This window comes from Cydia fagiglandana, chromosome 12 (genome assembly GCF_963556715.1).
Source record: "Cydia fagiglandana chromosome 12, ilCydFagi1.1, whole genome shotgun sequence".
NCBI lineage: Eukaryota > Metazoa > Arthropoda > Insecta > Lepidoptera > Tortricidae > Cydia > Cydia fagiglandana.
The window spans coordinates 8,162,529-8,176,630 of NC_085943.1; the positions used below are offsets into that span (position 1 = coordinate 8,162,529).

Sequence of the window (14,102 nt, forward strand, 5' to 3'; positions counted from 1 at the left end):
ACTGTATTTATCTATATACATATGTATATCGTCGCCTAGCACCCATAGTATACGCTTTGCTTCAGTTTGAGGCTAGGTTGAACAGTGTAAGACGTCCCCAGATATTTTTTTTATTTTATTCCTTTGTTGCTCTGCTGCTCTTTGCTAATGGCTCTTTCGGAATGTACGTTGAAGAAATATAGGGTAACTTATAGGCATGGAATAAAATCATTCAAGTTCTTTCAAAACATTTTATTGCATAGTATCGTTTGGCAAAAGGAAGTATAACATGCTTACTACTAATATTTACAGGTTCTCGTCCATCGGCTTTAATACTTTTTGGTTCTATACAAGTGTTAATCAATCTTACATTGAATCATATTATATTAAAGAAACTGCAAGTAGCTATGGAATACAGGGCCAACAGCATAAATAAATCATTCCCGATGTTTTTGTGCAATTTTGAATAAATTTCTTGACATTTTCGCGTAAAGTATAAAAAACATTTAAAGTTATGACTTATGACGTTATAAGCCTGGGCAATCTTTATTATCTACGGGTAAAGATACTATTCTTCATTAAAAAGAAATATGTATGAACTATGAATATTTGGGAAAAATAATGATTGCCAACGTAGGTACACCCAGTCGCAAAATTGCTTGCCTACTTTATTAATTTATTTATTCATGTGTCCGTGAAATTTTTTAGCTTGCTGTATTACAGTCATAACTTTAAATGTATATACTAGATACCTACACATATGCAAACAGCATCTATAGTTTTATATACATCACAACATGATCAGATATTTAGGTGAGATAGAATCTTAAAATTATGTATTTTTGGATCTTAACGGTGGTTTAATAAACCAGTCACTGAACATTGTCAATGTAATATTACATGAGTATTATTTAGCACCATTAAAATATATAATAATTAGATAATTCTGATTGATATGGTGTACAAACACAAGTATGTAAGAAGATCTGATAAAATCACGAAATCTTATATTTGTACCTTATTTTTACAATTAATATTAAACTTACGCATAACAGCCACAATTTTATACATTTATTACAATTATTTCAGCTATTTACATTAATTATTGCACAATTATTACTACGGAATGTTTAAATTTAAATTACCTTTAAACTAATTTATAGCTAGTTATCATACATTATATTCACGACTTATGAGTGGGTAATGCAGGTAAGAGTGATAAACCTTTACATTCGAAGATTGAATGAGAATTATAAGGTACTGGCATTCACCATACTAACTACATAACTACACTTAGACTTACTTACTATTTGGTAATTCTATAAAAAATCACAAATGCACTGGAGATTCGACTTTATTACGCAGTCGATAGGACTGATATTTATTCGCGTCACGATGGATTCAGGATGCCTCGACCGTTCTGCACTCGGATGTGGGACTCACTGTGGCAGTTCCTTTTAGTCCTTGAGAAGAACGCAGCATTGCAGCCGCTCACGGAACACCGATGCAGCGAATGCGCGTGGACGCTCTCACAATGCGCTTTTAAACTGGACAAGTCTTTGAACGACTCTCTGCAACCCCGACATGGATAGCATCCATCTTTGTTCGGTCGTGGCGCCTCGTCTTCAACACAATAGTTTAACTTCCCCATTAATGGAGGGGAGAAATTCTGCGGACCGAAGCCATTCAAGCTAGGAGGAAGAAACCCCAAAGGAATTGGAGGGAAATTTGGCAACATCCCAAATGGTGTGAATAGGAACGGGTGTTGAGAAAACATGTCTCGATTATTTAGATACGCTTCGGGCAATTGTAGAGGTGGGTACGGTGCGCCAAAAGGCATGTGGTGATTAAAGTGATTCTTTAACTTGTCTGTTTCTTTAGCGTGGTAATATTTGTGGGATTCGATGTACGGAACGCCGGGTTCTTCGTCTGAATATTTGGCTATTAGGTCGATTTGCTCTCTGGTTTTTTCTAAAGTTCTTAATGGTGATTCTTCTCTGATTCTTAGCGAATCTGTGCTTAATAGTTTCCGATGGAGTTGGACATTGGCGCTGTGACGATCTCTACTTCTTTTAGCCGGAAAACACGCTCTGCAACCTTCAACGCTGCATTTATGCATGACTTTCAAATGAGAGTTCTGGTAGTGAGACTTAACGACATAGACATTCGGAAACATTTTGCCGCAGGCGATGCATTTTCGTGGATTTTCTGGTTCTAAAGGGATGTCAGTTGAGCTTATGAAGAACCCTTTCTCGAAGTGACCGAATATTTGTCCTTGGATATCTTCGGGTGTGCAATCGTAGCTAGAGACTGACGATGAAGGTGATCGATCGGAGTAATCGATAGATTCATTCATTGACAAATTGTATGGGCCATTCGAGCTATGATTGTCATTTCGTTTAGCCAAGCTATGGAAGTCACCTTTCGAAAGACTTTCCAACCGTTTCAAAGCATTTTCAGATGAGAATTGGTCGCTTTCAGAAACCTTATCAGTCGTTTTTGCATTTGCTACTTTATCACTAGGTTCTTCTTTGACACGTAAATCTTGAGCATTTAAGACAATTTCAGATGGTTCTTCTTTGCACAGAGAGGGTTCTGATTTGATTCTCACCTCTTCTGATCTTTGCTTTTGATGGTTAAGATCAATATTGCTGTCTTCCGTTTTCACTCTCTTCAGATCAAGTACATCTTCTTGTGGATGGTCACTAGGCGGCTGACTGTTTTTATGTTCTGAGACATCATTATGGAGTCGAGTCGGGTTTAAGTTTTTCCTTTTTCTCTTAGATATTTCTGGGCTAGCAGTTTCTTTCGTCCTTTCATGGCCATCATTGTTTTCTCCGACGCTTCTTTGATCATAATCAGTCTCTGAATCTTCTACGGAACCAGTCGATTTATTGAGATTAGAATAATAGTCACTGGTATCCATATGGTCACCATCTTCGTCGTCGTCGTCACCTGCTACTACAACTATGCCGTCGTCGTCGTCAGATTCACCTTGACCATCTTGATCTTTGTTTTCTGCTGACTCATAATCTCTTCGCATTAGATTTCTTTGATCTAGGTGACCAAAGTTCATATTGGGATTGTTAGGGAGATTAGCAAACTGTCTCATATTTGCGGGATGGTTGAGCAATGGGTAGGAGCCAAATGGATGCATCGTGTTCATAACAGATGGTAAACCTAGCCCTGCGCTATGCGGCGATAATAAAACTGGATGGATTTGCGAACTCCTACCATCATGTGGGGAAATTTTTCTTCTTAAATGTGGAGAGTGTAACTTCGGATTGGGATTCGCACTATGTCGGTTCCTTGATCTTCGAGAACTAAACATCATGCTGCAGCCTTCAACAGTACATTTGTGCATTTCTCGTAGATGAACTGCAGAGAAGTGGATCTTTAAAGCACCTTTATCACAAAATGTTTTCAAGCAAACGTTACACTGAACACGTTTTTTGCCAGTTGTGGGGTTGATGAAATGCGTTCCCAAATTCAAAGGAATCTGTGATGCACCCCATTGTCTTTTCGGCGGACTTATACATTTGCCTAACATCATATTTCTTGAGTTCTGTGCTGCTTCTCCGTAAGAATCTTTACTTAGATTCAGTACATTTTCATCTTCTGATCTCGCACCGTCTGGGCTCCTTTTGCCTGCAGCATGATTTGACTCTTTTTCTGAAGACTCGACTGGTTTGGCCGACATGTGTGGGAGGAGAGCTTGTAAGGATGCCAAGCCCATAGGGTTTTGACTAAGAGCAGCAACGACAGCGGCAGGATGACTAAAACTTGACGGCATTGTCATAGGTGGCATAGGCAGATTGCCAGGCAGCTGGAAGTTAAAGAACTGATTTGTCATCATATCTACAGAAGCCTTCTCGGCTGATCCCACATCGAATCCAAGTTTTCTCGTATCTTCTTTGTCATTAGCCTTTTGCTTTCTAAAGTCGAAAGGCTGCATGTTTTGTAAGTGGCTTAAAGGGGAAGAATTTCTAGGACTAGGGTTAGAGAGTGGACTGGATGAGGTAGAAAGATGGACACTGTGATTAGGCGACATTTCAGCAGACGACGCTCTAGGTAGCGGTGAGTGGGTTTGCGGGGTAGACCTACTCTCGCTAGGTGACAGTGTCTCTCTCTTGACTTCTAAATGCTTCTCTTCATACTTCCTCCTTTCTTTCTCGTGGATATTCTTCAAGTATTCGAACCGTTGTTTAGCTTCCATCATTTGCTGGAAGTACTTTAACGAGTCTTCATCGTGTACACTTTTAGCCGAATGCTCCATCAGTTTTCTGAACTCCGCTTCTATTTTGATTTGTTCCATGGCTCTGGAGTCTGAGTAGTCCTTGTCTTTCATTTGTTCATAGTCGTGGCTAGCTGGTGGCGATGGGAGACCGTTCTTCTTGTAGATGGGGAGGAGGGAAGTCTTGTGGAGCGCACGGGCCTCTTGCAGCTTGAGGATCTGTTGCAGGGCGATGTTGTGCTCGGGACGGCCGCTCCATCGCTCCGCACTGCTCGACTGAGATTCCTGTAACAAAAAAAAATGCAATGTTAAAATCATGCATATACAGCTTGGCTCTTCAAATATCTGAAGGTCAATCGTTAAAAGGATGAAAAACGGCACATTAAAGGTGATTTGTAACCACCAATTAACTTAAAAGACATCCTACATCTCCATACTTAAAAGCCTCTAATCAGACTCAAAGCTCTTAGCATAATACCATATTCCATATAATAAGATAACAAACGTTTAATTTGTACTTTACAAATGCAGCAGATTATCGTGTCGTATCCTAACCACGGGTTGTTGAAACTCTTCAAAATAACAATCAGTAAGGAAACCACACCTTGCGTTTTCAAAGGCTAATATCAAATTAATTCCAAGAACGGAGAGCAATTGAGTAAAATTGTGTAAAATGACGGTTTGAGTTTCGAGTCTCGGGAATAGAAAAGTGGCGGTGTCGCGTGTTGGAAACGATTTAATCCGAAACTAAATTACTATTCATTTGGTAAGCATTCGGGCCGGCGATGTCAAAGTTAACTTCGACTTAATTTGACGCTTTAACTTTAGTTTAATGGATTGAGAATTGTTCTGAATAATATAATAACTACGATAATTTATTACGGTTTATTTTTAAGTACATCGATACGTTCCTATTTTATTAACTTGTTCGTACTTTTTATCAACAATTTACAGAAGAAATTTTAGGTCAAGATAAGTAGTTGAAATATAAGAAGACATTAGGCGCTGAAGATTACTTCACAATTTTTTAAAGGGAAAAGAAAGAACATTTGAATATGTCATCCTGTTTTAGTTCAAGTTTTATTCGATCAACTCAAAACATCAGTATCACAAGCACGTAATATTATAATATGATAGTAATAACTAAAAGCGCCGTAGGACAGACAACTAAATAACACATGCTAAGGAAATGAGCTTGCGACTACTTTATATAATTCTAACTGTAACATTAATGCCTCGGAGCTTTCAATATAGAACATAAGACGGTTCGCAGGAAGCGTTATGTGTACTTATGGTCAATTATGTTCAGCAGAGGATTCCTCGTTTAGTATTGTTTTATTACCTCTTTTAATAAACAGTAGATACTAAAAAAAATATTATACCACATAATGCATTGAAAAAATCTTAAACATGAAACGCTTTACAGAAAAAAAATACTGAATGAAAAAATGTAAAAACTAACATGTTATATAGTTGGTTGGGATATAAAACGATTAGTTTAAAAAAATATTTTAGGATTAAGATAAGATAACCAGAGCAACCAAGTACTTAATTGACGATGAAGCTCTCTGATAATTTGTGTAGAATACGATAGTAAAATAAAAATAACAAACGAGACCGTTTCCTTTCGCAAATTTAAAGTTCCGCAAAAACAACCCTTCCAATTAACTAACGATCAAACCTCGTGCCACCGGCCCCTGTTTCCGTGACTACTCGATTGTCGCCTTCCAAAATCGTTTGTCACTCGATTATACCGTGTAAGCGACGGGGTTGCCATGTCATTACCCCGTTCTGGGGAAAAACACCCGCTCCACTTCAAACTCGCTTCACTCGTCGCCTTGCCTTTAAATTTAGAACCTTATTTTGTGCGGAGGAGGATTTATTATGAAATGAAAGTATTGTGTTAGATACGAGCTTGGAGTAATAAGTTGGAAATTAAACTGCCGTTTACCCTAAGGGGCAATTTCACCAAAACGGGGCAATTATAAAAAAAATATTCCGACTCCAATGCCAACAAAACGGATAAACACAGGATAATAAAGTGTCGTTTAGGAAAAACATAGTTCTAAGAATGAGATAAGCCGAGACAAATTATAGAGCGTTTTGAAAGCAATTTCGTTTTTGTAAGGAGAAATGTCTTTTTCGTTTTTTCAAATGCATGTGGCCAGTATTGTTGTCATTAGTCTGGTATCAGAATCTTTTTAAAATTATAATTTGGGACTAAATGGAGGTTTTGACATAGATAATTTTAAAGATTTCCATCAAAATAAATTAGGGATAAGTTGAAATGCAGCCGTTTCTCAAAATAAAAGGTGAATACTTATCTACATTATTTACAATCTACACCAATTTTTTTTTACTTAATAAAAAATTTACCCTTAAATCTACCCATCACGTTTTATCTTACGTAGCTTTAACCCCTTTATCGACAATGTATCTTAAAAGATGTTCTTTTTAAAGATAATAATTCAGTCAGCTGTAATGTCACGTCGCATATTTGCAACAGTAATGCTGTTGTAGTCTGTATCTGAATGGTACCTTTATGGACATTTTCACTTAAGTGTACCTACCATTTCCTTTTTTTCCAAAATTCATCAACTTTTGTGTTACCTATGTACCTATATTTCTATCAGAGTCACGAGGACTATCGATTCAAAAAGAAAAAAATTAGATAAAAAAAATGACAGATTTGTAACGCATTTCCATATACATTTTGTATGGGCAATACAAAACTGACCCCCAAAATTTGTATGAAAAACTGGGGACACTTTTTTTCTTTGTCTCATTCAATAGTACCTACTTGTGATTCTGAGTCTAAATAACCCAAAAGTTGATGGTTTTAAGAAAAAAAGTAAATAATACAATTTTGTCTGAAAACCCCCTTGGCATAAAGATAAAGCATACGATATCCATGTTTTTCGTCACAACTGTTTGCCTCAAACCATAACATTAACGTCCTTAAATTAGCTAAACCCTAAAGCTTACATTAAGTTAGTGGGCCATATTTTAGCGGTGCCGTGTCCGTATTAAAATAATGTGGTCATTTTATCGCGGTATGTCATTAACCAATCACATTATTATGTTGATGCTTTAATTATATCACATTTTTAAACGTTATGTTATTATGTTACTGTTATTTGTAGGTACTTTATGATATTTTACAATGTTAGGCTTAGGTTTTGATTTCGAACTTCCTACGTTTTAAGAATAAAACAAAAATGATATTCGTCTGCATAATTACAGGACGGTTATTAAGTAAATGTAGGTTGAATTCAAATATGGAACGAAATAGCTACGGTGTCTGTTTAGCCGACCTTTTTATCTTTAATACCTGTATTGGTAAGTACTTACTTAACTATACGTAACTATGTATTGTATTATAGCCCTGGACACGAGTATAATGTGGTTCAGAATAACTATGTAACTTGTCCCAAACTTAACAAAGAAACCGAACTCTTTACAAAGTCACACCGATTCTTAAACCTGCACTGAAACTGGACTTAACTTCCAAACTTAACCCAAAGTTCAATAACCCCACTCACACTAATTACCCTACATTAAATCTTATGACTCTGACATACAGTTCAATTTTCAATAACAAAGGATAAATTCGCAGAGTATCTCAGTGCATCTGACCCACGCCTACCGGCAATGGACAAGCGGACATATATCACGACATTTTTTCATCGCCGCCCCATTCAAAACTCAACCTAATTTTGTGGAATTAAGGTTGGGAATCGCTTGGGGTGTGGGTTTTTTTTGAGATACGTTTTTACCCGCTGTCGTGACATGCCATATTGTTCCAGCTATGATACATGGTGTAGGTAAACAGGTTCGCGTACAGTCGCGGCGCAACCATTTTGCTTCTGATTGATTTACACGCAGTTTTGAAACGTGCTCATTAAGCCTGAGAACGCCTCTAGTTTTTAACTAACTACATATGAGGATCTATATTACTAACCTTCAAGAACGAACAATTAATTTAACCCTTTAAAGGGCATACTTAAATATTAACATACGGCAAAACATACAATATGAACACCTGATAACATCATTTTCTGATATTTTATTCTTATGCAGAATTTTTAGGAGGCTTTTGTAGGAGACAGTTAAAGGGTTTGCAAAAAGATGTATATATTTTCTACCGTGGAAAAGTAGGTAAATGAATTTGCTTTTTTGGCAAAGGTTCCGTTTAAGATAAATTTTAAACAGGTAAGTTACAAAGTGTTAATATCCTTCTACACTCTCGACTCTAGATATTCTTATTAAAAAGTAAGCAAGACCACAGAATAAATAATAGTACTAGGTACAGAAGACTCACTCTCTAACAAAACGCTTCTGTTACGATCAGCACAGATATGGCCGCTAGGTGGCGACAGCGCCACGCGCGGCTTACGGCTTTCCCCAAAATTGGGGTGCAACGGATGCCCTTTTAGCTACCTGTAGCAAAGCGATGAAATCGCGGAGTGAGCCACGCCTGGCAAGACCTAAATATCTTTTCAGCCACGAAACTGTCGGTTCGACTGTACTTTCCAGTTTCCCTCGCGCAAGCCCCCTACCTAATAATTACACTCCCATACATCTAACTAGATAAACGTATCTATTTTCTCGCAGTTTATCACAAAATGGCGGAATGATGAACTTTAAACATGTTTACTTCCAAAAAGTCGTATCTTAGGCAGAAATCTTCAAGACTTTAGACCGTTTTCTACTAAAGTTGTAGGTATCTTTGTCACGCCTAGTTAATGACAGATCTAGTGTTTTATGGCATTTTATTTATATTATTACTTGGTATGGACATCTGTCGATAAGCGACAATTATTAATACGGCATTTTGTCATATCTACCTGCCTTATGTACCTACAATCACCTGCAATAATTTACTCTTCGAAGGCCGCAAAAATATGTGACACGCTCTTATAGCTCTACAAATAAGATCGTGTCAGATATTTTTACGGCTTTCGTTGTATAACATATTATTACAGGTGACTGTAAGAGAGATAATTACAATTACCTATGAAATTAAACAGGTACTTATAATTAGTCTGACACTCTGTCAGTAGAAATAATAGGGTCCCGTTTTACCCTTTGGGTACAGAACCCTAAAAAGAGCAAAATTCGAGATTTGTACGAAAGTTGGACCCTTTCTGGGATGTTGACGACATAATGTCCGAAAGTTAATGGACCCTTAGGTACCGCATACATTTTTCAAACTTGCCGCCTTTTTCTACTAATAAAATTATTTTAAATCTACAATTACTTAAGCAAAGACATATGTAACTCTGTATAAGATGAATAAAGTCTAAGGAAAAAACGTGCCTCGGAAATCAAGAAAAAGTCATTTTCGGATAGATGGCGCAAACACTTTGGCCTATGCTCGGCTAGATGGCATTGACGACACCGTTTTCATATTAAAAATTTTAACACATAGGAAACACATCAGTGAAAGAAAATGGGTCGAAATGATGTAAAAATAATAAAATCATTTATCCATATTATATGTATACCTAGGTACATTTTCATTTTGTGTTTTAATCGTGTGTAGATAGATGGCAGCAAATTTACTGTGATTACAAAATTTACTATAGCAGGACCTCTCTATGCTATCTAAGTCTCTTTGACTATAGTGACAAAACTTGTTTGCCATACTATACTTAAACACGCGGTTCAACAACCACTTAGCAATATTGCGACATAATTGGTAAATGTTTATGACCAGTTTAAGAACATAACTGATGGTTATGTATTAACTACATATATTACTATTAGTGTAGACATATTATACAGCAATTAGCTGTGAAAACATTGCGTCGTAAGTACGCAATGCTTTAGCTTATGGCTCCACTGCACGATGGGCCAACGCCGGCCACTCCAAGGGACGCAGCCATGCGGTAGAATGAGATAGCAATATCACTTGATCCCTCTAACCCACAAATGCGTCCCTTGGAGTCGCCGGCGCTGGCCCATCGTGTGCCATTACAGACGCATACAAATGCAAGTTGCAGATAAAATACGACGCCGCGGGTGCGTTCAAGGCAGACTTTTTGAATGTTTTGTTAGTAAGTATGTATTATTAACCTAATATTATTATATCTTTATAAATTGTTTATAGATAAAATTTGTTTATTTTTTTTAATAAATAAATAAATCAACTTAAAACTTATAGTAAAAAGGTAGGTACCTACCAGTGGCGGCGCGTCAAACATATCCATAGGCAAGCCGGGGCTAATTTGACATACATATTTCCTTTACAACTCTGCTCAAACGTCCAAAAATAGGCAAGCCGGTGAGAATCGGCTTTTATGGACGCGCCGCCACTGGTACCTTATACTATTTACTTACAAAAGAACAATTTTATAAGATACCTATTTACTCGTACTATATTTCATCGTATCTACAGGTATTTAATAATGTATGCAATGACTGGCGCCCTAATTCAATTACATTTCACCTACATCGAAATGGCTAGGGTAAGACACCCAATAACCGACCGACAACAAAAAATGTTGTTACAATTTCTAAGTTTCATTAAAAAACGCAAATACGGTACATTCTGTATCGTACCATTGTTTCACGCATTAATATCCTAAATATCGACACAGCGCACTGACGGATTGTATCAATATTTGTCATTCTTTCAACAATGGCGCATCATGGCCCCGTGGGTGGTCGTTTTGTGTGCGTCTAGTAATTTAATTAACATCATACACGAATGATTCACTGTGTGTAGAAAGCGGACGAATTTCGCCTTTGGAACAATATTAGCTTACACTGAGTGGTGTTTTCGTGATTACATTTTCATTTGAACCATGTGATTTTGTTAACGTTTTTTGTACACAACGTTATGTCAAAAGCATGTGAATACATTTCTTGGGATTTTTGAGGGCTATGAATCAAGTTACGTGTCAGTTTACATCCTATTTCTCACGACACACATATAAAAATATATTTTCCAAATAGTCAAAGCCGAAAATTGTCAAGCGGACCCCAGGCTCTCATGAGCCGTGGCAAAATGCCGGGATAACGCGAGGAAGAAGAAGAGTCAAAGCCGAAAATAAACTTTATAACATTTTCAAAAAAGTGACTTTATTTGAATTTAACACTTTAAACTCTCGCGTTTTATACACATATTTAATTAAACCACACACACTTTTATTTCCGTGACCACAGCTGGTGCAACTCAGCTGAAACGTCGGAATTTAAGGTAAAAACAATGAAATCATATCGCGGTACACCCTTTATTAGAATTGTTGACTTGTACAAGGAACGATTTTGCTAAATTCGGTCGGTAAAATTTTTAGAACAATTTAAAACAGCTATCAAACCATATAAACATACGGCGGTACATCTTACAAGATTGCACAAAGTAATGAAACATTTTCAGCTTAAAGCAGATTAACTACGTCTTTACTTCAATTTAAAACCGTCACATAACCTGTGATACAATTTAGATGCCACGTGAAATTACGGGTCGCTTAAGGTAAGGTAATGATACGTTGGACACAGTATCGGGATAATCTCGGCTTACGGCGCGTTATGGGTATTAAAATAATAATTGGATAAGGTCAATCGATCGGAGATTTGAGACGGGAAGATTGAGTTTTTTTGGTGTCGTACTTAAACTTGTTCGAAGTAAGGCGAAAGACAATCAAGATAATTTAGCCTAACACGTAAAAGTTAAATTCAAGACAAAGATAAAAGGAAAGGGGATCACCGCTTTTCCATGCAAACGTAGTTCCCATTTTCCTCCCTAAATATTAACATTATTGAAAATATTTTTATGCCATTTGATGTAAATTAACCATAGCTATGCAATCCGAATTCTTCGTTACAGTTTTAATAAGAGTTAGGAGCGAAAAACAAAATCCATACACATTTTTAAATGCCTAACTCTCATTTGTTGACTGGTAGAGAATGCCTTATGGCATTAAGTCCGCCTTTTGTACTGTAAGGTTTTCTTTTGTGCAATAAAGGTTAAATACATAAATAATACTTAATAAAACAAATCAAAGAAATGGGCATAGCTATGTGGTTAATCAAATACATAAAAATAATTTAATATGAACATCCAGAGAAGAAAATGGGAACTACGTTTGTATGGAAAGGCGGCTCTGGGCTCGTCCACTTTCGTCCTAATAAAAGTAAATAAGTAATGTTTCTTCTACAAACCTTAACATGATCGTCTTCCCACCACCGTTTCACAAACGATGATAGGTTTTTCAGACTATTATAATGCTCGCACATATTGTCAATCACTAACTTCACCAGCACTTAAAGCTAATCCACTAAGACTCATTAAGTCTGTGACTAAGAATTAGCCAGTTATTTTAACAACTTATGAATTAGCAAGCTTTCGCGTAATTTGTTAAGTCGAGTTTAACCTTTGCGATCTGGATCACAACTAATCCTACCGAAGGCTAAACCATGACACCTCAAAGACCCGCGGTCACGGGAGTGGGGGCACGACCTACCTGGACGTGACTGATAACAATAACAATGACCTAAACCCGAGTTTACTGATAAGAGATCCTATTATAATGTGGTGTTAAATCCCATTGCAGAAGGCTAATGCTTTTGTTTGGCTAAAAGGATAATGGTATATAATAAGTGCCGAGGTTGTCAACTAGGTAGAGGGATTAGTAGATATTGTTTATTGTTAGGAATGGTGTTTGAAATGCCGACATGTAGATGTTCCGAGAATCTGTGAAGCTGTAAACTGTGTGTGAGTTTTACGTACACATGGGCGAAATTTTTGTGGTAATAAAAATATTTAATGTAAGAGCAAAACATCTGTCTAGCGTGAATTTGTGGATGTGTTTGGACTATTCTTTCCATATACAGTATATCCAACCGATACATATCCAACTTTATTAATAATATCTTGCTCGGAAAACATATAAAAACTCAAAAAAGCGCGTTTTCTCAGTGATAGGACCTAACTAGATAGATTTTCCGCTCCCGAAAACCCCCATACCTATAGCAATTCATTCAAATTATTAGGCCCATTCCCGAGAACGCCGAAATATATAAATACCGGGTGTGGCCTGTAACATGAGCAAAAAATTAAACTGTAGGCGGTACTCCTCATACTGACCAACATTTGATCAGCGACTTTTAAAAATAACTTGTGGTTTGATTTGTAGGTAATACACTTTAAAGTTTATTCTAAGATGCAATGTATTGCGAATTTTGTTATGATTAAGAATATATGGCGTAGCGATGGCGTCCATTGAAGATAATATTTATTTTGTATGAAAAATACGGAGTCTAAATACTTCATAATTTTTGAAATTTGCTGAACAAAAGTGTCACCGTTTAAGGAGTACAATCTATGTTTTAATTATTTTCTCGGTACCCGGTATATACAAGAATTGCTCGTTTAAAGGTATAAGATTAAGTAAGAACATTTCACTATTTAGTTAAATATCGTGAATGATTTATCTATTTCAGTCGACTTTCAGTACAGGTAAGTACCTACAGCAAGATTTTTAACGGGTATTAAAATTTATACAAACGTAACGCCAATGTAGTTATCCTTTTTTTTATATAATTAATCATAGTAAAAACTGTGGGTCTACGTAGATTCCTGATTAATTATACCCATATTTTTATTACTTGACCTTTCGTTCGACAGGTAAGTCAAAATTATGAAACATTTATGTTTATACTTTGTGCTTTAAAAATTTAGTTAATGTAAATATGTCCTTTTTAAATTGACACGGTAAACTTGCAAAAAAAAAATAGCTACTCTACTACTTACCAAGTTACCTGACTTCATTGCCAAAACCAAAACATACACTAAATTAACGTAACGTTATCGCCACATCTGCGTTTAGGCAAAACCAAAAAACAACAGAATTTCAAGAAGCTGTCCAAAAACTATTATCTT

At 36.5% G+C, this 14,102-nt stretch overlaps 1 protein-coding gene across 1 annotated transcript in view; it reads right to left on the reverse strand.

The window, feature by feature from the left end:
• Positions 1 to 216: 216 nt before the first annotated feature.
• The window catches only part of LOC134669527 (zinc finger protein basonuclin-2-like), a 37,406-nt gene continuing 23,520 nt past the window's right edge, over positions 217 to 14,102 (reverse strand). Inside the window, exon 2 of the mRNA XM_063527130.1 lies at positions 217 to 4,498. Within this exon, the coding sequence (XP_063383200.1) occupies positions 1,370 to 4,498 (3,129 nt within the window). The 3' untranslated portion in view covers positions 217 to 1,369. The remainder of the gene's footprint in view (positions 4,499 to 14,102) is intronic.